At 42.1% G+C, this 27,730-nt stretch overlaps 1 protein-coding gene across 1 annotated transcript in view; it reads right to left on the reverse strand.

Annotated features, from left to right (window-relative positions):
• Positions 1 to 2,202: 2,202 nt before the first annotated feature.
• The window catches only part of CNKSR3 (CNKSR family member 3), a 61,748-nt gene continuing 36,220 nt past the window's right edge, over positions 2,203 to 27,730 (reverse strand). The window contains exons 4-13 of the mRNA XM_080998386.1: positions 25,602 to 25,689; positions 23,220 to 23,261; positions 21,048 to 21,167; positions 19,491 to 19,550; positions 14,243 to 14,311; positions 11,740 to 11,886; positions 10,003 to 10,127; positions 8,694 to 8,902; positions 7,487 to 7,576; positions 2,203 to 5,303 (exon numbers count right to left, since the gene is read on the reverse strand). Coding sequence (XP_080854512.1) covers positions 5,005 to 5,303; positions 7,487 to 7,576; positions 8,694 to 8,902; positions 10,003 to 10,127; positions 11,740 to 11,886; positions 14,243 to 14,311; positions 19,491 to 19,550; positions 21,048 to 21,167; positions 23,220 to 23,261; positions 25,602 to 25,689 — 1,249 coding nt within the window. The 3' untranslated portion in view covers positions 2,203 to 5,004. The remainder of the gene's footprint in view (positions 5,304 to 7,486; positions 7,577 to 8,693; positions 8,903 to 10,002; positions 10,128 to 11,739; positions 11,887 to 14,242; positions 14,312 to 19,490; positions 19,551 to 21,047; positions 21,168 to 23,219; positions 23,262 to 25,601; positions 25,690 to 27,730) is intronic.

A 27,730-nucleotide genomic window follows, 5' to 3' on the forward strand; every position in this document is an offset into this window, starting at 1 on the left:
AATTATGTATTATTATTTTTTACAGTAAGGGGTAACCAATGTTTGGGGGCCAATTTAGAATTTTGAGTGCCATACGCACCACGCTGCTTCTTTCCAAGTCCTCGGGATCACACTTCCCACCACATCCCCAACGCAGAGAAAATGGGCTGAAAATGGGCCAAAAGTGGGCAGGGGGCACGGAGGCATTTGGCAGCACCCTGGAAATTCCATAGTTATTTGTATTATTTCATCAAATCAATGGAATGGGCAATAACACTGAAACTGCCCCTCTGACCACTGGAAATAGAATTGAAAAGCAGGACTTATTCTGGTTTCTGAGATTTCAGCAGCCATGGACAACACTTTAAAACATATTTTTGAAGGCATAAAAGGTAGAAGTTCACTTTGCTTTAAAAAAAAGAAACTGGAGGTTGTCAGTAAGTTAAATTCTGCCCCTGATCCCTCATTTGCCCTACCAAAGTTCTTGATTTTAGGAGCTATAGACTAGTGAATTAGAACAAGAAGTCCTTTTAATTTATTCCTATCTGCCTAAAAAGGTGATGAGACTGAGGGGAATAGTTTTGAAATCCTGCTTTCAGAGTCTGAGGCGTTAGGAGTCACAAGATATTAAACTTGAAACTTTGCACCATGCTTAGCCAACCTGATTCCCTCCATACGTTGTTGGTGGGATGATGGGAATTGTAGAGCAACATCTGGAGGTCACCTTGGCTACCCCCTGCTCTACACAGAAATTGTGCTACCAATGAGGTGTGGTATCACCACTTTTAATAATACTTCAAAATGCAAACAGCCTTCACCTAATTCCCTTTTTGTTGCCTTCAGTGATTTCTAGGAGTGGAAAACACACTTTTAACTATACAGTGATACCTCAGGTTACATAGGCTTCAGGTTACAGACTCCACTAACCCAGAAGTAGTGCTTCAGGTTAATAACTTTGTTTCAGGATGAGAACAGAAATTGTGCTCTGGCGGGGCGGCGGCAGCAGGAGGCCCCATTAGCTGAAGTGGTGCTTCAGGTTAAGAACAGTTTCAGGTTAAGAACGGACCTCTGGAACGAATTAAGTACTTAATCCGAGGTACCACTGTACTCCACTACAGTTTTCAGGTGGATTGGTTTTGGTATGAATAACTGGGTGTGCGGAATAGCATAGGGGACTGATAGCTTCATGCTGGTTTTCATGTTTTAATTGCTGCTGTTTTACCTACTAGTAGTCATTTTAAATGCCTTGTTTGATGCATTTTACTGCCTTTTGCTAGCCACCTTAGAAGAATTTTACCCTAACAGGACAGAATACAAAGATGTTATTTATTTATTTATTTTTAAAGTATTTTTGTTAATACAGAATTAGTTAACTTTCTGTGCAAGCAGGCTTCATGGTAGGAAACCTTTATTTTATATACTGATATAAAAGGGAATTACTCTGAAATCAATGGGAAATCGGGACGAAGTAAGGACAGCTACACCTGCTTCATATATGAGCATGTGATTCGTTAAACAGTGGGCGAGAGAGTGTTAATTTCTGCAGGTATGGGGTAGAATCATAGAATTGTAGAGCTGGAAGGGAACACGAGGATCAACCCCCTGCAATGCAGAAATCTTCTGCCCAACGTGGAGCTCAAACCCACAACCCCAAGATTAAGGGTCTCAACCCACTTGGTAGTAAAGCTGTGTGCTCCCTTCCGTGCAGTGCAAGAGCCACTTCCAATATAGTTGGTGGATATGTGCAAATTGAAGCCGCCATGTGTACAGTGTTTATCTGTCAATTGACTGGATCCCTACCAGCCACTCAACATCCCACTGGAAAACAGTGCTGGTCAGATGAGAAACTATTATTTTATCATCGTTTTTCACGCAAAAAATGTCCTGAAGCAACTTAAAAAGATTGATGAAATGGAAACAAACCTGAAAGGCACTAAAACCTCACATAAATACATTCATCCACATGATTAATATGGTTGCTGTATTCATGCACACTTCCATGGAGAGCTGACATCCTGCAGAAGCAGTTCCCACAATATGTGGGAGATAGTGAACAATACACACACACACACAAATATATACACACACATCTACAGGGCCACAGGGCCATGACTGTTAAGGCTAGCATATATGTGTGTGCGCAGGCGCACACACACACACACACACACACACACACGCAAGACTAAGCTGTGCTACAACATACACCCAATTTGTAAACATGAGAAAATGCACTACAGTTTAATGCTGTAATAAACTTCTTTATCTGGTCACTTTTCAGGTAAATACATTCCCTCAAACGTTAACTTGGTACCATACAACTTCTGCCCTTTGCTGGTTAGGAGAAATTATTCAACTGTGGGATTTGCTTCTGTGGAATGAGGCAAATTTTTCTTTTATTCTGTGTTTTCCTAAGTAGACGAAGCAACAGTGAAATTTGTCAAGAGGAGATACTAAGGTGTATTCATTCCAATTACAGATATCAAAGTGTCCTGCATTAGTGTTTTTGGTCAGGGCTATGGTGCCAGGGGGGGTTATCTGCACTTCTCCTGCCTTCCTTAGCTGTTTTTCAAGGTCTTGTTAAAGGCCCTTGGAAACAGATCACAGAGAAGCAAAAGTACACCAGAAATCAAAGTAAACCAATTAGAAGTTTGGCTCATCAATGACCCCAAAGGAGTGGCTTCTGTTTTGAGCATCTATTGCCCAATCAAGGGAAAGAAGTTGTCAAGGGCAGTGTCAACTAGTCCTGCCTAATGCTTTTGAGAGCTCTTCTTCTAAAAACAATGCAAAACCAGGATCAGAGCCTGTCATGGTACTTTAGATGGATTGCATATTAGGAGTGGCAAATACTACACATATCTGCAGTGAAAATATATCACGTATTATTCTAACCTTGCAATCTAAGGGAGACTGAGCCTGAAAAATACGAGTTTACCTAATGTACTGCTGGTAAGCTTTGAACCTGGGACTTCTTGGTTCACAACTCAGTGTCATAGCCACCTTCTCTCATGTGAAACAGTTTCAAAACAATTCATGTGATGCTTCCATCTTGGTTAACAAAAGAATTAAAGACAGACATGAACATATTCATTCTTTCCTGAGAACAGAGGTTACTTCCTGAACTGGACGAGAAATTTCAGGCTCGAGAGAGAAACCATTTTCTTAGTTACATCTTCCTTTTTCATTATCTGAGGGAGATATTTAGCTTATATTTGAACTTCATACAATACACCTCACTTTCTACATCATACTTGCCTGGATCTTCAAAGAAAAAGTGAACTGCAATTTCAATTACATTTGGGTTTGTTTGTTTTACTGCTTCTTTTTAATTGAAACCACAAAGTTTTGAATACTATGAGAAAACATCATCAAGATGCAGAACAGCTGCACTAGCTTTGGTGAAGTTTGCTAGGCTGGTACCAATAGCCAGTTCAGCTTGAAAGTTAACTCAAGTTATGTCATTGTTTTAGCTTGTTTGTCAAAAACAGGATCGAATTTAGTTATAACCATATGCATTCTTTTAATGGTAAAAAATTGTGCAAATCCATTCAACCTAGTATAGTTGTGACAGTTTCCTAGACAGTTAATTTAACATCTGTCTCCCCATGCTTGTTATAAACTGCTCAAGAAAGCTTGCTGAGATCACATTTATCATGTTAGACAGCAGTGTAAAATGTGATGAATTCCTTTCATCAGTGTAGATGGTGCTGTTTTCAGACCATTCAAATAACTAATTTAATGGGGTGTGACCTTTTTTTTTGCCTTGGCTAATTAGTACCCAGTGGTGTCAGAGAGAAATGTAAAAGCTGCATAAAAGGTTAAGTGTTGTTTTTTAAGAAAAAGAAAAGAAAGAAAGGGTAATTTAAATACTTTTAAATTATTTTAAACAAGATGTTCTTTGTGGATCTCTAACAAAAAACCCTCTTTCCTACACTTGCTTTGAAAACAACAAATTATTTGCATCCAAACACTTCTGGCAAGTCCTCCCTTCCACAGACCACCCCAACTCTCACCCAATGCTACTAATTTAATGATGACAAACAGTTTCTTCCCCAACGCTTTGAAAGAGCAAACTGCCTTACAAAAATGAAACTCATCACAAAACAGCCTTTAAAGCCCAAATAATATAAAAACCAGTTCAACCTTGAACCACAGTTGATGCTCCAGAAGCTTGCAGGGATTGCTTTCAGAAGGATACTTTGGTTAACAGCTATTCAGTCTTAATCATAAAAAAGCAATAAGATATATTCATTTTTACCATTGTCACTTGAGATGCATTTCCTTGGCATGTTGTAGCAATCCATGTCCTAATTGGATGAGTATTGCAGCAATTCAGGGAAGAACAGTTTAACTGTACTAAGATTTTAATAACTTCAACCAAAATAGCCTCACGTTTGTAACTAATCAGAACAAAGGAAGAAACTGCATTTTATTCCTGACAATAGTTGAGTCGTCTCCAGTCACTTGCAGTGCAACCACGTTGCTTAAAAGGGATGGGGGGGAGGGGAAAACCTCCCCTTTTCTTCCTTCTTGGTCAGGATTGCAGCGTAGGAATCCATTTTTTGCTGAGTGCTACATAGTCTGCAGATCCAGTAGGTTGCACATCATCAGAGTCTTGTAGCAAATGAAGTGCCACCAGGCCTCATTACAATGCAGAGATTGCTTCTGCGTGGGTCATGCGGATTTCAGGTCAGCAGTGACCTCTGAATCACTCGAGCCTGATCGGTTTTTCTCCAGAGGACTGAATTCCCCCTCCACCCTTGGGCAGGTAGAAAAATGCTACGTCTTGCGATCTCTCTCCTCGTCTCTCCTCCTGCTCCACCTTAAACAGACCCCCTCTCTCCAACTCCAGTGAATCTCGAGACAGAAACATTGGGGAAAGGGCAAGCTTCTCCAGGGGGAGAAAATAAAATAAAATGCAAAACTGCTCAGTAACTCTGTGGGTACTGCAAAACCATTTGAAGGTGGAGGGGAAGAAAAGGCACTTAATATCAAATACCCTAGAAAGTCAAAACGCAGCCAGTTAACTCAGTGAGTCAATAACTTGAGTCTCGTAATCCAGCTGACCAGCAGGGAGCGCTCTGTGGAGGAGGATTTCGTGGAGGAGGTCACCGGGAGCTTCTTGGCTCCATCCTCCTGGAAAGGGATCGTCGCACTGTTGTGAAGATCCACATTAACAAAACACCTGCTCCCCCTGATGTAGTCTGCACCCCTCACTAGCTGCCTCTCCACCACAGGCCTGGAAAAGGGATGCTGAAGTGGGGAACTTTCTTCAATGATGGGCGGGATTCTCTCGTTGCTGAAGTACCGGCAGAGGGCATTTTCACCTGCAACGAACAAAGAAAACACACACTTATCAGAGCCAGCATAAGGAGATGCAGAAGAGAGCGTTTCAACACCTCCAGCCAGTTTTGGTGAACTGCCCCACACAGATTCCCCTCACCATCACCTCTCTCTAAGATTACTCAAACTTGCGTTCTGCTCTTCACCTCCATTTTACTTACTGCTGTACAAAGTTGAGGGTTTGCGTTTTGCTTTAGGGCTAAACTGTAAAGGTACGTGCAAGTACTTGCATTAAAATCCTGACGGAAATAAGAGCTTTGGGAAGGGGCAATTTGGAGCAGAGAAGTGGGCAGAACTGGGTGTTTAATCCTTCACCCACAGCTTCTCCCCTGGAACTCCCCCAGCAGCTGTTTAGGCAAGAATTGTAGGAGGGAAAGTTACACGCCTTTTAGCCTTTTTAGAGAAACGGTAAGAGGGAATGTGACAGAGGTATAGAAAATTATACATGGCATGGAGAAGGTGAATAGAGAGCAGTCCCGTCCTGTCCCGTCTCCCCCCCTCATATGACTAGAACTCAGGGACGTCACATGAATCTGAATGTTGGAAGATTCAGAACAGACAAAAGAAAGTGCTCCTTCACACAGCAAGTAGTATCAAAGGCTACCAACTCAGATGGCTTTCCAAGAGGATTAGAGAAATTCAGGGAGGGTAATGGTTGCTAGCCATAATAGCTATGTTCCGCCTTTAAATACCAGTTGCTGGGGATCACAAGGGGAGAGTGTGTAGCTGCACTTAGGTCCTGCTTGCTGACTTCCCACAAGCATCTGGTTGGCTACTGCAAGATGCTGGACTAGACGGGCCCTTGGCTCAATCCAGTATAGCTCATAGGTAGGTGGGTGTTTCCTCATACAACTTTCCAAAGTCCCATTCTCCTCACTTCTTCACTCAAAATCACCACTATCCCTAAAATCTGGAGCCATTTTGCTTTCAGCACACCATATTGTATGTAACATGGCTTCAAAGCCCTAGAACACTGCTAAAATTATTTTTTGGTGTAAACTGACTCTAGTGCTAGTCCTTTAGGGTACAGCATTAAGGGGCATGAGGAATAACCTCTCTCTCCATAAAACAAATTCCTGTATGTTGCGCTCTTCAACAATGTAGTGGTTTTCTCTCTACGCTAGTATAGCTTAGTTTATGGTGACTGGCACTTACAGAAAGGGAAGCAGATTTGGCTCTCAGTACTGTATAAAGTAAATGAAGGAGGACCTTTGTGCAGTAGAGAACAGAAACACTGTTTCACACTGGCTATAACACTCACCTTTGTTTCAAATGTTGCAATACAAGCCAAACAAAAGCAGTAATGACTTTTGAAAGTCCCTCACCTGTCTGCAAAGGTGTGCATTGAGCAACATATATGAGTGGCTAATCATTACATCCACGATCTGGAAGTCATTCAGAGGCTCTGTGTGTCACCCATTCTTACAACGTGTGTGTACATTTATGTCAAGTCAGATATTAGCTCATGTCTTTTAAGGACAGGTAAGGAGGATTGTGGTGCAGCAGCGTATAGGCTGAATTGCACTGCAAGGCAAGCTTATGCTACAGGCAATCATCTCTTTCTGTTCATTTCATGGGCAAAAGCAAACCAGGTCTCAGTAGCTCGCATTGTCTTAGAGAGATATCACCTGACCAATTTTACAATGTGGAGGAATGGAACAGAAGAAAACAGGAGAGAAAACCAGTATTCTGGGGCTCTGCTTTAAAGTCAGATAATAAATCCTTGGCCCAGGACAATTTGCCAGCGCCAGTCTAAGGTTTAGAGAAGTTTTCCATAATACACTTAGGAGCAATCAACCTACTTCAGAGCCTAACAAAGAGGTGTCACCCTACTGTCAAGGGATACAGTGGCATTAAAAGCCTCTGAAGACTTATATTAGACCATCCTAATATAAAATTGACCCAACTGAGATTTGTTAAAAACAACATCATCTAACCTGTGGACCCAGGTGGGCCACCTCTTTACAGGAATGAAAAGGACCAAAAGTTTTGCATTTCAACAGCTTGGATCCCCACTTCCGATTTTACTCATGGCAAACACACAAGAGGATGTTCAGAATTTAGCAAGGTTTAACTGCACAGTGGACCCTTCACTACAGGCCAGGGTAGCGAATGTACAGACAAGTGCATTTAAGAAAGCGGCGGTCCTAGAGCACAATTTCCTTACCTTTTCTCCCCATTGCTCGGGGCCTAGAAAAAGGTTCTACACCTCCCAGCCAGTTTCCATCTGCAGGCATAGACAACGGGCGAGGCTTTCCTAAAGGCAACACAGAAGGGGTTTCAAGAAAACAGTGCTGAGTTAACTTCATATTAGCTGATCTGAATGACAAACACAATGCGAAGAGTTTACACAATCTATTCAAAATAGGAAGAAGCTAACTGAGATGCAATACCAGCAAGCAACAGGATGTCTAATAAGCTTGGACTTGTAGCAGCTGCTCTGCCCTGTAGGAATGTGGGACCAGTTAAGATGGCCTGCCTCCAGAAACTAATGGAAGGTTCCTGAATGCTCTGGGGGAATTTCCAACAGACAGAGCCAACAATTCTGCTAGGGCTCTCAGCTCTGTGTGGAATGGTGATATGAGAAGGGCCATCAACACAATCGCTTCCAGGGTTCTTCTTTAGAATGCAACTTGGTTTACTAAGGAACTGCAGGTAATGAAACAAATCCAGAGATGGCTAGATCGCAAGTGGTGTAAAATTTGTTCTGAAGCTGACTTGGACACTTGCTAGGGCACATAAACACACCTATTGAGTAGCAATGGAGGGAGCTAAGAAGCTTTTCCATGTGGTCCAGAGGCTTGTTAACCCAAACATGGGAGTTGGATCTCTGGAGCCAACTATGAATGATTTGCCCAACACTTTGAGGATGAAGTCACTCAACTCCATAGCAATTTGGATGCCACAGCTGCAGTAGAGTGATGGGTCTTATGGGATCCTTTTTCAATTTATGTGACCTGGTGATGGGACAGGATACGTGTGGCTATCTTGAACCATCCTGGCTGTTGCTTGTCATCCTAAAAGAAGTAGCAGTGCATCCACTCCTTAACAAGCAGGGATACAGGTGATGGTCTTTCCCTGCTATCTGCTCCCAGTGGCTGGTACTTAGCGACAGATTTGGGGACCTACTTTTCAAGCCTTTGCTTTACATTGGAGGCTTTGTCACATACACACTCCAACACCCTATTACCAGGCATAAGCAAACTCATCCCTGCAGATGTTTTGGGACTACAACTCCCATCATCCCTAGCTAACAGGACCAGTGGTCAGGGATAATGGGAGTTGTAGTTCCAAAACATCTGGAGGGCCGAGTTTACCTATGCCTGATGCACACAGCTTTTCTCCTCAGCTGATAAATGTAACAATTTACTCACCATAGGATTGCGTTTTTTCCCTCATCTTTGCAGGAAAAATATTTGCTTCCATGGAATAGCCAGGCAATGGGTCGGAATCGGTAAGTGTAAACCTTCTCCTCCTGCATTCCTGATCCAGGAAGGAATTGGGAGATTCTGCACCTTTGGAACCAGGTAGGGGTTGTTTAGGTTTGCTGCCTCCTGCATAAACAAAACTCCCCTTCTCATCCCTGCAAAGATATAGGAACTTGATTAGCAATGAAAATATAAGGTATTGTGATTCTGCACTCATGGACGGTCCTTACTACCGTTTGGAAGTAGTGCGACTTTATAGCTGTTCAAGATTTGGCAAAAAAAAAGGCAGAAAAAGTAAAAGGAATGAAGACATCATCAAAGGTGCATGAGTTGGGTCCTACAATTCTGCACAAGCACAGAAAAAGCATAAACTGTGGTACTAGGCCAATGATTCAGCTAAGAATGCTGGTTCTTCTCTGAAAACAAGCTCCTAGACAGGATGCTTGAAGGTATGTGGGCAATGCATGGTGCCATCATAGATGCCAGAGAGGTTGTTGAACAAGGTTTCTGTGATCTGGAGTGAGTCCTAAGCACTCTGCAATTCAGATTGCTCCTTCCACAGGATTAACAGCACCTGAATACATCATGCAAAATAGTCAGAATTTCCAGATAATGGATTACTCCCACTGTGTGGGGCTGACCTTAAGGCTGGCCCAGAAGCTGCAGTTGGTGCAGAATGCTGTGGCTAGCATGCAGTGAGGAGCGACCTGCTACTAGTGTGCAATGCTCCTGTTAAGGGATCTGTCCTGACAGTCAGCTCTGGTGCATAAAGCCCTAAGCAACCTAGAACCTGTTTGTCTAACAGACTGCCTTCTGACATCCTGCTTGAATCCTTATGTCATCCAGCAGGGCCCTAAGACACCCTAGAAATTTGTTTCATGTGTACCCAGGGCAGAGTTTTTAGGGCAACAGCAGTCACACTTCAACATACACTCCCCATGGTAATTAGGTTGGCACCAACCATGTGTTCTTTTAGGTCCTTTTCTTAAGACTTTTTATTCAATCGGGCATTTTCATAGTAGCATTGCTCAATATTGTTCCTGTTCAATGTATTTTTATGGGTGTGAATTTTGTATTTTGTTCTCTCTCTCTCTCTCTCTCTCTCTCTCTCTCTCTCTCTCTCTCTCTCCTCCTCTTTTTCTTACAACCCACCATGATATTTTAGAATGGTGAGCAGTTTATATTCGACATCAATAAACAATAAATCCAAAATAAAGGCACTTTGGGGTTAAGCATTAGGTAGGTATTGGCATACCGAGGAGCATATGGAATAGACGGTGGTGGAGGTATGTAAAGGTCCAGAATGGCTGGTTTCTCTTTCTTCAGGGAAGCATCCATGGTGCTTTCAGGTGACTGGGTAGTAGTTGCAGGTGGGCTGGTCTGCAGTGAGAAAAACAACAGGTAGTTGCTTAAGTAAATTAGACGTACACTATGCAACTGGCCCTTTCCATCTACAATGCGAAAACATTCCTCATTTCATCTCTCACCTGAGCCACTGGAAACAGACACATTGCTTCTTGTTTTATGTTTACTGATTGTGCTTCATTTTCCTTAGCTGCCTAGAGTTGTTGAAAATAAGGCTACAAGTAACAATTTACGGTAAACGTGGCTGTGTAACTCCAGGCACCCTTGGAAGAAACCAATAACCTGTATCCAAACCAAAAATCTGCAGTTTGTTGTTTTGTTTATTGCATTTCCAAATTAATAATAGTGATCTGCTATACTCTGGAACCATAGAAATGACTTGCTGAAGAAAATGAGCCCCTGGAGGCTTTTGTGAGATATTAAATATACGTTAATAACGTCTCTTAATTTTCCTTCCACGTTTTCTTAATAACCTTGGAACATACGTTCCAAGGCAATGCACAAAATCTAATAGAAGCAGTTACAGAACAGCACAAAACACAACAGGAGATGAGTTAAAAAACAATGCAAAGTGGACACCTATGGCAGAGACCTGTTCATCAACTCGGAAAGCTAAGAAACAGCTACACTGTTTAGCACGTTCTTGCAGAGCAACAGCTTAAATAGTACACAGACAAAAGTGGTGGGAACTGTACCTGCATCTATAAGCAATTCAATTATTAGCTTCCTGAAAGTGTCAAACTACTCCCTTAACATTACTTGCTCAGCCTCAAAATCATCATCTTCTTAAAGCTATTAATCCTCATTTCTTTTCCACACCCTTTCTCTCTCACACAGAGATGCCACAACATCCCAATTCTGCTGATGTTGGCAACTGGCAAATGCAAACAGCACCATGAAAACAAAAGGGGGGAAATCACACAACTCAGCTAGGCTACAAAAGAACACTGGATAAAACTGCTCTTTTAGAAAACATAATCTCCCATCATTAGTTTTCCAGCCCATCGAGAATTTACTGTTTACTTCTAGAATTCATCAGTCCAAAAGATTATAAGCAACTCAGCCCCAAATGGCCTCACTATAAGTTATCTGTCCTGATAAACAGGATCCTTCAGGGATTAAAGAAAAACAATCATTCTCCCCCTCTCTTCAAACCCCAGCTGCCTTGTTCTTTTGGTATATTAGAAAGCTAAGGTAATTTAATGGAAAATGAGATTTCACAGATTCTTTGTAATCAACTACCCTTTCTATCCTGGCTGCAAAACTAGTTAAATTAGTCAATGCAAAATACGTTGAAATTTGAGCTTCAGTGATTTCACAAGGGCTATTTATATATGTGCGTTACAACAGAACTCTAGTGCAAGAATTGGCTTAGTATCATTTTCCAAGCTCAAATAGATAGGTGGTATGACCTAATAAAGGCCAAAGTTGGTTGGGCCCAAGAGACTATACCAATTTCACATCCCACTAAAATCTCTAAGATTTGAACATTCTAACTGGCTGTTCCTTACCAAAGCCTGAGCATCTTCAAGAATAAGCACAAAAAATTATTTAAATCATGCAGAAAATGAGGGAATAAATCACTGGGAAGCCTGTCAGAGGCAAGACAAAACTAAAACCTTGTTACCTGAACAAGTGGTGGTTTCCACCTTAGGTTTTTGAGTGGCGCAGGAGTAAAATTAAAAGAGCCTGTATGGCGTTTCTTCACTAATAGAGTAACGCCAGAAGGATTCTCACGGAGCTTCCTCACAAGGTTCTTCAGCTGCCATCCCACCTTCAAAACAAATCAAACAAACACTTAGAATGTCTACTGCCCTGCATCAGAGGCATGTAGATCAAATTACCTTCCATAACATCATTGTGGAAATCACTTTTCACCGCAGAATTATGAGGTCTTGGTTTGGCCAGAAGCTGTATAAGACTTCTCTGTTAGGATAGGCTTTTGGAGGCCAGGGTAAAGGTGCTATAAAAATGCAGAGTTTCAGTGAACACTGTCTTCCAGCCTGTAGCCTCTGAGATGAGAGAGCTACGTATAAATTACAATATCACTTGCTCTAAGTAAACCCTACACCCCCAACCAAACCCAAATGACATATTTTAAGAAATGACTTTGCAGGCAAAACATGGCAGAATAAGCTTATTACAAGATATAGGGGCGGGGGAAGGGAATTGCCTGACATGTCTACTGAGACACCTGAGTCTTGCTGAAAATATATGAGGGTCTAACTGACTGATTAATGTTCCTCTTACCCTCAACCAGTGGCACAGCGTGGGTTGCCAGTGCTCAGGGTGGGGCAAGTGTTGCGCCCTCCCTGGTGGACTGGGCAGCTGAAATCTCCATGTGGCGGGGTGTGTGTGTGTGTGTGTGGAGTCTACGTGGAGGGAAGGGCGAGCTGGCCCAAACTTGTCAGCCAGCCCAGGGATGGGACGCACACAGGTCCCTTCAACGGTCACACAGAAAAGAAGGTACCGCCCCAGCTCCAAAGGCCCAGCCCAGGCACGGTTTGCCGCTCCAAAGCTTTGGAAGGCAGCAGAAGCTCAGTCATGTTAAGGGAGCTTGTCATGGCGGGTGCCTGGTTATGTCCCTCTCAGAATTTTGCCCTGGGGCCACCCCCCCTGCCTCCACACACTACGCCACTGCCCTCAAAAGACCCATATCTAGTGGTTTTGTGGTACTACCACGCCACATGGACTTCCCCAGAAACCAACGGAGCAAAAAGCATTGATAAAAGGGATTCTGCTACGATTTTGATCACTGGTGGTGTGTTTTCCCCATTTTTAGCAGATACTGTTTGTGCTTGTCTGCAATTGTTTTTATATGCTGTAAGCGTCCTTGAGAACAGCAGCTGAAAAGGTGGGATTTAAATATTTTAAACAGACAGGCAGATTATGAAATGGCTGGGCAAAGGACAGAGAGAAAGACCTGGTTTGCCATTAGGGAGTGGATGCTTCCCCCTGCTTTGGTGCACCCTCCAGCCCTAGGGGTCTCCATAAGGGTGCCACTGCCAGAACTTTGAGGGGGGGGGTTGCTTTTTGCCTATTTGGTATAAAGATGGGGTGTGGGTTGGCTAAGCACTAACACTATCAGCCCTGGAGCTACATTAGATATTGTTAACTGATCTATTGGTAAGCTTTTTTGCTCACTTAGATCTTTTCACATATTGTAAATTAATCGTTAATTGTTTGCTTGTTAGTGAAACTATGATGGATTTTTATAAAGTATTACAATTTAAACAGTTTATTTTCTGCGAGCTGTTTTGAGCATAAATACATCTGTGGAATATGTGGCACATATAAACAAGCTGCCAATAACTATGATAGGGAGTTGGCTCATGTAAGCAGGCCCCCAAATCAAAGCCCTAGCACTTAATTTTGGGACGGGGAAGTTAGACAGCACATGGTCCCCAAATCAACAGCTCTGACTGCTGAGCAGTGGAAACCTTCAACTGGCAGCAAAGGCACAGTCTGCCATCTTCCCTACCTCACCCATTCTAGCCCGCTCAAAGGTGCAACTTTGTGCATGTGCCTAGAAAGGGTACTCACAGGAAATGGCTGTCATCAGCTCACCCAACCCAGGATATCCCTGACTAAACAAATAAACAGTTCTAGATGCTGGTATTGCTTGACTGTTCAGCCCAGAATTTTCCAGAAGAGTCAAAATAGCAGATTCTTCTGACTTTACCTGCTTCCATGAAGGACATTGCAAACCTATAGTTATGTTTAGTAAACTTTTCATTTGGTGAGCCCTATAAAACATCTAATCATTCTTAAATAGCCTCAGTATTCAAATGTTTTCAAACGGAATTGTATTTCTCAGGATTTTTATTTTTAAAAAAACAAGCTTAAGGGAATAAACTGATGGGAAATTCATTCTTTCCTTAATCAAAATGTTTTATGACCAACCTTTTATAAAAATTTCTAGCTGAATTTATAACATGAACTTGCTATTCTAGGGAAAACTGCCTTAATGGGAAAAGCACCATTCCAGCATTAAGCCCCCCACCCCAAGAATTTAATTGAAAAGGCCAGTCACTGGTAAATGAAGATTAAAATCTGTCTTGTGAGCTTGTTCAGACTCTGAAAATTGCTTGGCTAAAAATAAAGGGAAACAAGAAATGCCCTTTACTCACCACAGTCTGGCGATTCACCTGGATCACTTCATCGCCTGCATGAATTTTCTGAGACCTATCAGCAGGAGACTGCAGAGGACAAAAAGAAGAGCGCTGAAATTTTCATTGCTTTGTCACTTAAAAATTACTAAACAGCTCCTTAGTTGTTGTTTTTTTTAATTAAAAACCGCAGGATGACCTTGACAGAAAAGCCAAGCAGATAGGCATGCCTGTGAGATTTCTATGCAAGTTACAGCTGCCATCTCCATCACTAGACATCACAGCTATCAATTAAATAACCAGCAAAAGGCTGGTCAATATGGCAGGTGAAGTGTGAGAGCAGGAAGGGCTTGTCTGAGAACATGGAACCCAGGTGGTGGTAGGTTCACACCATTAAGTGTGTGGCACTGAGAACAGGATCACCCTGCATTTTCAGATGGAGGGCAGGTTTTGCTATCAGCTCAACAATGCATCATAATGCCGCTCTTTGCCATTCGCTCCTATAGGGAAAACTAGCCGTTTCCTTATATTGGAGATCATCACTGGGAGCAGCCAGTGGTGACCATGCCACTAACTAAGAGAATAGCACCTGCTTCTATCTACATAGCCCCACCTTTATATTTGCATAGCCACGCCTTAGGTTCTATTTCAAGGGCTCCTCTATATAGTGCAAGTGAACGTTTGGGACTGGCATATCCTTTCTATACAAAACAAAAGCAGCAGCAAGTGCCCGAAACTGTTGAAAACCACCCTGTGATCTTAATCAATAAACCCTTAATCAGATTTTAGATGTTGAGCAAACAAAACAAAAGTTTGCCTAAGGTCTCACAGGGCCACAAACTCTGCTGTGATTTTCTGCTGCCAAAAGCAAAAGCTCCTTTTGGCTAACCTGGCTTGTCCTGATGCGAGAGGTCAAGCAGAGCTTCAGCAAGAACAGTTTTTGTACCATCACAAGGATGAGCAATGCAAAGCTTATCCTTGTCACACAGGTGTTAAAGGCACAGGAGTCGCAGGAAAGGAACACAAGGAGCTTCTTCGGCTATACTATCCTTGACTGTTTGTCCAGCTAGACCTGAACTGTCCATTCCAGTGGTGACTGGGGACCACTGGGACTGGCAGGGCAGAGTTCTATAAGCCTGCTGAGTTCTGAAAGCAGCAACACCGAGACCAAGGAGGAGGAAGCTTGCAAGCAGTGCCGCCCCACAGACTGGTTGTAAGTAAGAAGGCAGGCTGGTGAGGCAGCATCTCATTCACCATAACAGACCAGCCTCCACCGGTCCACTCTTACTGCCAAGAGCTGTCCAGGATTGCAAGTAAAGGTCTTCCCCATCCTTTGAACTAGATATACCAGGGATTGAACCTGGGACTTTCTGTGTTTCCACTGAACAGTAGCCCCTCCATGAAATCTCTTTGCATCAGGAACTGGCAAATCTACTCTGACTGCCAGAAAGAGGGTGGTGGAGAGATAAAGACAATACCAAAAACACACCCAAACATGGAATAAATCTCTAGGAGTGCTACAAGCTCCCAACCCACCAAACAAGACATAGAACACTTAGTAGAAAGCCTTTTCTTTCACACAAACACACAGAAAGCCAGCTTCAGACACTTTGAGATCTGTAATTTTTATGTACTGCTTAAGAACTTCCATTATTAAGCAGAATGTTTAATAAAATAAAATATGCTGTTTGGGTTGTTGTTGTTCTTAAAGGAGTTACTTCACATCACTTGTGTATCTAAGGAAAATTCTAAGGAATATGAGTCACATGTTCACAGTCAGCAGTTGATGGTGCTACAATCAAGTGACAACTTGCATGGATTTTACCAGGGTCAGAGAACCTCAGGCGTCCCAGATGTTGATGGACTCCAAATCCCATCAACCCACATCCAAGGGTCAGAGATGATAGGAAGATGTAGTCCAGCAATCACAAATTCCCCATCTTTAGATTAAATTGTTCTCACAGATCCAACAGAGTCTTAGTATTACCCTGCATCACGTCCTCTAATTGCAAACTCAAGGCAAACGCCAAAAGCTATTTGGCCAAAAAGGGGCTACTGTGAAACAGGGAATAGATATGAGCATGTTCAGGAGAACCCTGAGGTTTGCAGGGGACACTCAGAAGAGTAGCCCAAGGGTGACTGAGCAACCATGGAATACTGAGCTTTACTTGGAAAAGAAAATGAACTATCCTCAAGGGAAACATGGCTGACTGGCTCCCTAACACAGGCATGCCCAAAGTCCGTTTTGGGGGCCTAATCCGGCCCACCAATCAGTTTAATCTGGTCCCTGCGGCAGTTTATTTCCTGAGGTAAAATCCTTAAAAAAAACCTTAACAACTTCAACCCTAAAAAAAGGTCAAGAACTTTGGTTAGCCCTTTGGTCGGCCCCCACGGCCCTTCACTTCATCAAATCTGGCCCTCTTGAAAAACGTTTGGACACCACTGCCCTAAGCAGAAGCATTCCTAACTGTCACATGTCGTCTTGGGTCCCATTTGTCATCTCAGATTTTAAGGGAGGCAGCTTACATATTTCTGTTGTGAGTCCTTGGATCATAAATTCAAGCAATGGGAATGAGCCCCAGTCTGTGTTGCAAAAGAGTCACAAACCAAAATTATTTTGACAGAATGAGAGAAGAACTGTTGCAAAAAAGGGGGTGTTTTCATTACTTGTTGAGGCACAGCTAGGTAGCTACATGACACAGTCATGCTGAAAACCTATAAATCTGAGGAAGAGATTTAAGGCACAGCATGGACCAGGCAGGGAAAGCTTCCCCTACTTGAGCTTTCCCACCTGAAACTGCTTAATCCTAGCACTTTTCTCTCAGCGGGGGTCACCTCCGAAACACAGGGCCACCCCAGGGGGAAGGGAGACAGAGAAGTGGATGAAGTCATTTCAGAATGGGAAGTATGGAGGAAGGGAACAGCTTCCATATCACGCTTTAGAGCTACGTGTGCACACAACTTTCTATATAACAGTAACCCAGTTATATCACATGGTCTACCACTGCCGTATACTTAGGCCCTGACAAAGCAAAAACACTAAGCGAGCCTTTCCCAACCTCACTCTCTCCAGTTGTTTGCTGGACTCCAAATCCCATCAGCCCCCGTCACCATCACCTATGCTTGGGGATGATGGGAGTTGCAGTCCAGCATCTGGAGAGAACAAGGTTGGGGAAGGCTGAACTAAACCAACTGGGAGTTTTAGCAGAACACCCCCCAAAAACTTTAAAAACCTTTAAGAACAACAGATTCTAAGACATACAATTTTAGTTATTTCTGCTGCTATACCCCTGAACGCCACGTTCCTTTTGTTTTAAAACCTGTCTCGAGCACACATGAAGCATTTTAGTCTGCATGTTCTTTACTGCTTACTTATCTAACAAAAAGCTTGCAAATTTAACTAGATTTCTCTTAATAGTAGGGAACATGCTGCAGGGTCAATTATGTGTACTGAAAGATAGAGGTGTTAAAAAACTTTTATCACAAATATCCTAACTAAGCCTGTTGTCTGCCTTGTTAACTATCAGCAAGCAGCAGTTTGGCACCTAAATATTTACTCTGTTCTGTCCAGGAGACAGCACTCTCCTGCAGCTGTTGCTTTAAATGTCTCCAATGCCATTATGACCACTTCACATCCAGTGATACTCCTGACATCCCACTCATAGAGAAAGGAAAAGGTACTAAGCTAATGTGTGACTCATAGAACTGAAACAAATGTCTCATTTCCTCTGTTCCCTTATCAAGGGAAATGGAGGACAGGACAATCCCCTTGGGCTACCTGGGATGAGAACTGAAAGCCTCATTAGGAAAGACTCCCTCACCTTTCACCATCTGATCTGACGCATTCCGGGGGCAAAAACTACAGCAGCAGCACCTTCATAAAAAAAAGCTATTGGGAAAGTGAGGCAAGATGCCTGGGAAGACAGGGAACCTCCAGTGGGCAACTCCCTTTTCCCTTGGAACGGAAACACCTATTTGGCAAAGAATCCAACAGACGATCTCTCCGAGTACACAATCATAGACGTCCAAAAATGTGCACTGTGCATACCAAGGAATATCTGTCAGGATTACGAAAATCCGTTTGCAAAAGCTCTCAAAGAAACAAACAATACAGCCCTCTAGGTTTGCATCATGAGTGTTTGCAAGATGACTGGAAAGCTCTGTTTGGGTCAGATCATTCCCACCAAAAGCAGGAAATCACAAGCCGTTAAAAACAACTGGGAAATCCTGTCACCTGACTGGAATCGGACACGTCTCACTCCTCTTGAACAACTCGAGAGCTTTAATATCTACCATCTCGCGCTCTCCTTTATCTACACTCTTGGATGGACAGTGAATGAGAAGCAGCAGCAACTGCAATGTCTGAAAGGAATCATTCTACTAATTGTAAATCACTTGCTCCTCTATGGAGATATGCAGACCCCAAGAAAGGAAGCTAGGATTTTCCAAGCAAGCTCTAGGAGAGATAAAGGAGATCCAAAGGTTTATGACTGCTAACCTGCTGTGTTTTCTTTAGGGAAGGAGGGAATCAGTAACAGTCTGCATGATTATAAAATTCTGAGATATATGTGCCACGCAATCCAGGAACTTTTATTCAAACTGTAACTCAAAGTCATCAGATATTCTGACAGATTTAAACACTTGCACATGTATAAGTTTTTAAAGCTTTACAATCAGCATCAAAATCTGTATTTTCATTCTCAACTCTGCCAAGCGCTGTCTTTCAGTTCAGCAGAAATGTTATCATTCAACCAGCCTTTCCCTTTTGACCATTCAGAGGTTTTGCAATTAAAAAGATCTGTTTCTGTTATCTTGAAAAATGTGTTTGTCCCAGGAAGCAAATGGAATCTTACATTCTATTACTAGTCTAAACATCCTGCTGCTGCTTTTATAAAGGACAGAGCACATTATGGAAGTACATATTTGCTCAGCCAGCATTTACTAGACCAAACACTATAAGCGCTTTACTCAACAATAGTTCTGGTAATTCCAGTTATTTCAAACCCCAGCGGCATTTTGAAATGCTCTTCTCTATTTGCATACTGCAAACTGAACTAAGGGGTTGGTATTAGACAGGCAGACACCATCAGACAAGCACACACTTAACTACCGCAGTCAATGATAAGTTAATGATAATGTTGCAAAACCCAAATAAAAAAAAATATGACTTCAGAATCTGCTTTTAATCAAGTTGGCTTCTTGGATCTCATCTTCATCTAAGATAGCTTTAATTAATTCTGTTTGGAGGAAAACATTAAAAAATACTCACGTTTTCTGTTGTTCCAGTAACAACATGCAAGCCATCGTAAGTAGATTTTATATACATTCCCTAAGATGGATAGTTAAAAAGATAAATTTAGCACAACAGTAATTATAGCGCATCCACAATTATATTGAGGCTCTATAGAGACAACTATTTATGAAGAGCAACTTTTCCCATAATCCCACTCTGACACCAGTCCCAATGAAACACTGTTTAACTGTGTAAACCCGGTCACCAACCTTTTTGGACTCACGGACACACTGAAGAATTTGTCAGTGGCATCCAACACATACTGCAACCAAGCAGACACCACAAACTATTTACTGATATCAACAGAATGCTGCTTTCAGGTCTAATTTCAGCAGGGGGACAGGCCAGGATGTGGCAGGGTGCTGTGGACACCAAGAAAGTCCTCTGGGGGCACCATACCGGCCACCCCTGGTATAAAAGGAGTGAGAGAGTGTCTCACTGCAGATAAGAGAAAAGTTCATCAATTCAAATCCTCTTTTCTAATGGGAATTGCTTATTTTGAGTCTCATGCAACTCAACAGAATAGCAAAATTGACAAGCAGGATGTGATCTAGACGATTTTACTCCTAGGTGACCTGGATAAAGAAAAAGTCTTGGATTGCAAGGCTGAGCCAAGGATTCCTTTTGGGTTTCCCCTTCAGTCCTTTAAAGAATTGCATGTGAAGGTATAGAATCACAGAATTGTAGAGTTGGCAGGGACCATGATGACTGATAAGAATGCATCCTTTTGTGTAGTTAAAATAAAATATTTCCCCATCATCACACGCGCACACACAGCTCCAAGTCATTGCGGAGGTGTACTATCCAATAGGTGTCCATGAGAGCAAAACCAAAATATACACATTTGTTGCCAGGAGCTATTTGCAGCTTTTTCCCATGAGCTACACAAACAAAAATTGGCAAAAACAGTTTGACTCAGAGACCCTGATTGGCCGGGGGACAAACTGACAGACAAGATGAAAACACAATTATGTTAATTTTCGAAGGTATACAACAATGTCTCCTGAATACCTGTTGTCTGGATACAACGTAAGCAACCCTTCTTGATAAACACACAATACATGCAGAATTCAGCTATATTTTGGCGCAAAACATTTTCTGAGGAGGGTATACACCACTCAAACAGCTCTGCTTACCTCGAACTTATTGCCACTGAAAGGGAAAGGTCTTTATTGTCTAGTTTTTACATTATTAAACTAAATAACTTGTTCCTTCTGTCAACATCTTGACATTTGTATTCTTAGTAATGTTACAGCTCGACAGCAGCAGTAATGGCTTCCGTACAAAGGTATCAATGCTAGTATGGAGCTCTCTGTTGTAAGATCTTCTCCACCCCTCTAGGTACACAGGGATACTGAACGGTAGGATCCCCTATTCTTTGTAGAAAAAATTGGAAGTTCCTGTGCAAGTGGAGCTCTGGAACTCACACCAGTTTCATCACATTAGCCTTCAAGGACTAGGCCACTATAAATGCACTTGGAAAAAAGCTAAGTGGGCAGCAATTCAGGATTTGAGGAAGGAAAACATTCTTACCAGGCCTTCCCCAGGTTTGATGTTAGTTAAATGAACCTCCTCGAGACACGCACCCTGGCTCATCAACGGATCAGTTGTAGATCGGATTGTCTTATCACAAATTCCATTTAGAACCTTGGACTAAAACAAAGGAAGAGCAGCAGGATTACTTTTGCAATTGTTTTTTGCCTTACAACAAAACATAGCCCGTCCGTCCTCCCCGCAAGTAAAGGGGTCACTGCATCCAGATTTATAGGCTGCAGCAGCTGCCAGCACTACCTTTCATCAACTACATCTGGTAAGAAAGCTGCTGGTCCTTTGTGACATATTCAAATCCTGCAGCCATAATTCAGGCCTTTGTAACTTGAAGCAAGGCCACTAATGAGCTCCACAAAGGGCTGCTCTTGTTTACAGTTGGGAAGCTTTGGATACTGAAGAGCACAATGGCCTACTCCCTAAAGGAAGAGGGTCAGAGCATCATATGCACCGACGCCTTGTTCAGAGTCCAATTGTATATGACCTTTAAAGCCCTAAATAGCTCAGATTCTTGGAGACTCCCTCCAGTCTTAAATCCTAAGACTTTCATCATCACTGATCAAGAACATCGTCTCAGTTTTATCACTTATGCACCAAATCAGAAAAAAGGGAATGCAAATGTGTGTTTTATTTGTGGTTCCCCTCAACAATAACATCCTTTCCCCCTGGAATCTCACAAAAATCCATATTAATTAAGAATTTCTCCCCTCCTCCCCCACCCATAAGCATTTAAAGACTTTTCTATTTGGGTATGGTTAATTAGATCCATGCAGGTGAAATTTTTAATATTTTATTTTTAATTCTTTTTTTATTTTTCACTGTTAGGTAAGCTGCCTTTAATTCAAAATAATGATGTATGTTTGGGGTTTTTTGTTGGGCGGGGGAAATTAAAATTTATTGTAAAACAGCAATAAAAAGTTAAAGATTCACCAAACAGCTAATACATACAGGATGGTGCCTTGACATTCTGAGGACAATATAGGCAAAGTGAGAAGGAGCTGTTGTAAAGTTTAGCAGTGCAGCAAACACTTTGCATACACAAAACCCCTAAGCAAGAGCTAGGGCATCTCATTTTTAAATGGATGGCAGCCAGCAAGGTTGTGAAAAAGAAGAGCCCCATGACCTTAGAAAAGGCACTGACAGACAAAAAAAATGGGTGGGATGCATGGCGATAGCAATCTGACTCAGTATACGTAATATTTAACAAAATGACTAACACACATGCCATTTTTTTCAGTTAAATAAATAAATAAAAGCAAAAACAAAAAGTGTAGTAACCACTGCAATGCATACATGGAAGGGAATATGGAAAAATTGGGGGCGGCGGACGGTAAAATACTCTTTAATTGTTCTGTGTTCGATTGAAATGTGTGTGTGTTTATTTTTAGCTATTGTGAATTCCTAAGCATCTATCAGCAGGCGGAAGGCCTTATCAAAGAACACAGCCCGATTCATGCCAAAAGCAGGAAGAGATGATTAACCACTGCAAAAATATAACAAGCATGTCAATGCATCCCTCTTCCAGTCACAAGACTGCTGCAAAAATATTTGGGAAAACTCCCTTTCAGACCGAGTGCAATTAGAAACCATAAGCAGTGCAGGTCTTCTGTAAGAACAAGGTACATTTGCTGCCACACTGACAGCTTTACTGCTCCTGGGCTTTTGAATGTTTGGGTGTCGGGACTTTTTCATGTGTCAGAATGCTAATGTATGCCTATGCAATAATGTTTGAAGAATCGGCCTTCCGCTTGCTTTCCTTAGGCAAGCAAAACAAAATAAGCCCACAGTTTGTTACTTTAGTAATTCAGCAGTAAATTATAAAGAGCGGTGTGTTTCATTTATATACCTAGAAGCGTAGCAGCAGCAATTGGCTTCATTCCACTTGCTCCAAGTGTCACACTACAAATGACTTCAGATCTCTTGCACTTCCTGATTCCCACTCTTCTCTATCATCCAATAAGGAACTTGCGCTTCTTCCCACGAGACACGGGGCAGAAGTTCCATCTCGGATGATAGAGAACGCAGTGCAAACAGCACAAGGTACGTGAGCTCTGTTAACACACAAAGCTTCTTTTCAAATCAGCATTGTCTCTTAAGAGCAGTTTTGAACAGGAAGGCATTCAAAGAAAGAGTTTAAACAGAAACTTTTGCACTTACTACACTGAGAACTTTATCTTCCATTTCAGACACAGGACAGTCCTTTTTTAAAAAAAGAGAGAAAGCAAATATTCTATTAGCGGAAGACCCTTATGCAGCAGTAAACTGACACTTTTGACACTGCTGACTTGTACAGTAAGTCAAAGATGTGTGGAATACAGTTGACATTTAGATGCCTTTGGCAACGGTCCAGAGAGGCTTGCTCTCCATGCAGAAACACAGTTACATGCAGCAACGATTCCCTCCATGCAAGCAGATTCTGCATGCAACTTCTACAAGAAAAACCCAGTGGAACCCAAGGAATCCATTTTACATTCGCAAGAAAATTCACAGGTGATTCTGGCAATATATCTGCACCTTCCATGATCTGATTCTGCTAGCAAGAAATATAAGCAATATCACATCTGGCACACATGGTCCTCTCTATCACACAGCCTTTACTCACAAAAGGTAAAATGATTTGTTAAAGAAACAAGAGGGTCAAACAGAGGTCATCTAGCTCGGTATTGTCAACACTGGCTGGCAGCAGCTCTCCACAGTTTCAGAGAGGAGGTGGATGTTTTGCCCAGCCCGGGTGGCGCTGTGGGTTAAACCACAGAGCCTAGGACTTGCCGATCAGAAGGTCGGTGGTTCAAATCCCCGTGACGGGATGAGCTCCCGTTGCTCAGTCCCTGCTCCTGCCAACCTAGCAGTTCGAAAGCACGTCAAAGTGCAAATAGATAAATAGGTACCGCTCCAACGGGAAGGTAAATGGAGTTTCCATGAGCTGCTCTGGTTCGCCAGAAGCGGCTTAGTCATGCTGGCCACATGACCCGGAAGCTGTACGCTGGCTCCCTCGGCCAATAAAGCGAGATGAGCACCGCAACCCCAGAGTCGGCCACAACTGGACCTAATGGTCAGGGGTCCCTTTACCTTTACCTGGAGACAGCAGGGACTGAACCTGGGACCTCTGGCATAAGAAGTGTGTGCTCCGCCACTGAGCTACAAGCCTTCCCTTTCAACATGCACTTTACAACATGCATTGTGCCTTTCATGAACAGAAGGCATTTCTGCTCACACAAGGGGGGCAGGGAGCTCTGATTTATGCTGGTTCCCCCCCTTTAACAGTAGACTCCAACACCGGATCCCACTCTGCTCTGAAAGGTCTTCGAGTTTGGGAGGGGGCAATGTTTGGAAGCTGTGGCCGGGAAAGCTGTATTGCACCAGTGAAACTCCATTTGCACTTCTTGATTCAGAATGTGTGCACACATTTAAAGCCTTTGGTCGTGTGTGCGTATGCTTTTAACACAAAAATAAAAGAACCCTCTCCAAATACGCCACTGAAAGAATTCAAGCCAAAGTATTATTTACTCGGCAAAAACTACAAGGAGACTTTGAACTAAAAGAACCTCGTTTAGAAGATTATAGTGTTTCCTTTACTTTTGAAAAAGTGCATAAGCAGAAATTTCAAGATGGACAGCCTAGCTTAAATCTAGGGCAGACTTTAAATATTTAGCATTCAATCCAAGATGGGAAAGGGCATGGCCATTGAACAGCCTTGTTGCTAAATTCTGGGCAACAATGCTACTACTTTTCAGGGAAGACTGCCTCTCAAAGTAGTTTACATTCATATAAATATATAACAGTAAAATATTTAAAACTTAACATTATCTAATTGTGTTTTAAAATTATAAAACTGGAGGAAGACAAAACAGGCCATTTAAAATGCATCGCAACATCCGTTATGTCCTAAATCAACCTCCAAAGGCCACAGAAAAGAAATGAGCATTTAAAGTATATTTAAAATAGAACCAGAGATGTGCCTCATCCACTATGAAGTTTTATAACTGAAGGGGCTACTGCAGAAAACACACATAGCTACGCATAATGAGAACTGGTTTATCACAAGACAGCCTTTATACCACACTGGTCGATAAAAAGAAGATTCAAATAAAGGAAGCATTACAATTATCTAGGGAAGATTAATGCTTGTACATGGCCCAAATTTTCATAAAATGTGGCCCACATACCAATGCAATAAAATGCTGCAGAGTAACTGGGTGACTTATAGGTGTGGAGTTTTACAACAAGCTAAATTAATAGCCTTACCAAGTAAATAATTCCTAAAAACAACACTGGGAGGGTTTTGGTTTCCCCCCCCAGTGTCGACTGTGGGAGGCCAGAGCAACAAAACTTGGCAACGGTCTCTATACACCTGCTTCCTCTAATGATTTCTAAAAATCCCCAGGACTCCAATTTGTTTCTGTTAACAAGCTACATGTAAAATTGTATTGCGGTTACTTCCACACATCCAACGTTTTGCCCTCCTTTTTGTAAAATGTGGATGGAACAAGGTCAGATGGAGATTGGTTGGTGGGTTATATACACAGTGCATCAACTGACCTTCTGAACAGTGGTAGTAAGATCCAAGCAGAGCTGAATGATTTTGTTCTTAGTCACAGAAAAGTCAGCTATCCCTGTAAACGGCGTCCTGTGGTAAGAAAAGAATGTGTCTTTAAGAAAAAAGAGAGGCCACACAACAGTGGTCATTACCACAAGCTTAGTATATTTAATAACAGGTCTGCTATAAACTCCCGTGCTTGTTGTTTTAAAAGAAAACCCTTTTAGTTAGGTCTTAACTCTTTTTATGGCTGCTTACAATGACCACACTTATGCCCTAATCCAGATATCGAAAACTCTGCTTGCAATAAGTTCTCATCTCACCCGGTTCCTCTGATCACGGGAAAGTCGAGGTTTGTCCCACTTTTACCTTGTGCTTTGCCAAAAGTGGTGGTGTAAGGACAGAAAGGGGAAAGCAAACCAGGATAGGCCACAACATATAGTAGCCCTGAAACCAAGTAACTGGTCCACAGTATTCAAAAGAAAGATTTGCGATGAAGTTATTGCATATTTACATACTACATAATACTAAGACAGTCTCTAAGCAGCTCTAAGCATATTTACAAACAACAAATACAATACAGTGGTACCTTGGGTTACATACGCTTCAGGTTACAGACTCCGCTAACCCAGAAATAGTACCTCGGGTTAAGAACTTTGCTTCAGGATAAGAACAGAAATTGTGCTCCAGCAGCAGAGGGAGGCCCCATTAGCTAAAGTGGTGCTTCAGGTTTAAGAACAGTTTCAGGTTAAGAACGGACCTCCAGAATGAATTAAGTACTTAATCCGAGGTACCACTGTAGGCCCATACTGTATTATAAACAATGAAATTGGGAAGGGGGTGGGGACTACAATATAATGTGGATGAAGAAAGAATGCAGAGAGCTGCCAGTCAACAGCTCCAAGCCCTGGTTAAAAACAAAATCCATTCCAACTTCTCAACAAGATCCTGTCATTTCCACAATCTCTCTCATGATGTCTCTTCCTGTCACACTATCAGGGTTCTTTGGAGGGCTGGCAGGATGTGAGAGACTTTTGTGTTTATCTCGGGCCTCAAACTGGCTAAATATCCGCAACTGTCTCCATAGATCAGCCTTCACCAACCTGCTGCACTCCAGCTGTTTTTGGACTACAATTCGTATCTGCCCCTGGCAGTACAGTCGTGCTCGATGAGGCTGATGGGAGTTGCAGTCCAAAACAGACTGCAGGCACAAACTTGATGAAAGCTACCTTAACGTATCAACAGTATTAGCCAGAAGATGAAAGGAATGCTTTCTGCCTCCTTCACTTCTCTGGGGCGACTCCAAATTCCCTTTTATCATGTAGTGGAGAAACAGAAAATTCAGGCTGAAATCCTAAACCACTTACCTGCAAGGAAACCCCACTAAATTCAATGGGATTCTTTTCTGAACAGCTATGTATAGGATTTCACTGTAAGTCACAGACTGATTATATTTCATTGTTGTTTTAAGGGAATTTGGGTCAAGAATGGCCCAGTGCAAAATGGCAAACTTCCATGTAATCTTTCCTTGCAGTAGCATATGGGAATACAGTACCACTTTGAGGTGAAATATTATTTACTGTACTTTTAAAAAAAATTAACAGCATTTATATACCATTTAATCGTCGAAAACTCTACACAGTTTATATGAAGATACATTAAAATTGCTGATAAAATCAGATGTTAAAAATGAGTTAGCCTAAAAATAAAATAAAAATCAGCAGCTTTAAAAATATGCATTATAAAATAAAATTAGATATTAAAATAAGTGTTGTGTTTACATATCTGTATAGACTTGCTGAAACAAAGCATTTTTTAACAGGCACCAAAATAGTACAGCGAATACACATGTCTAATATCAATAGACAGGGAGTTCCAAAGTGGAGGTGCTGTCATGCTGAAGGACACTTGGAAAAGTGCTATTCCACACTTAAGATACTGCAAGATAAATGCTATTTGTAAACAAAGACTCCCTGGAAGGCAATCAAGGAGAAATGTCTATGTCCCAGCTTCCCTCTAAAGTCTGCCTTGGGGGGGGGATGTTTTGGGGGGGAGGTTGGAGGAGGGAATACAATTCTTAAAAGATATGGATTACCTTCTTATTGTTTGTGTTAAAAGCATACAAGATATC

The sequence above is a fragment of the Podarcis pityusensis genome (genome assembly GCF_964106645.2).
Source record: "Podarcis pityusensis genome assembly, chromosome: 3".
Taxonomy (NCBI): Eukaryota; Metazoa; Chordata; class Lepidosauria; order Squamata; family Lacertidae; genus Podarcis; species Podarcis pityusensis.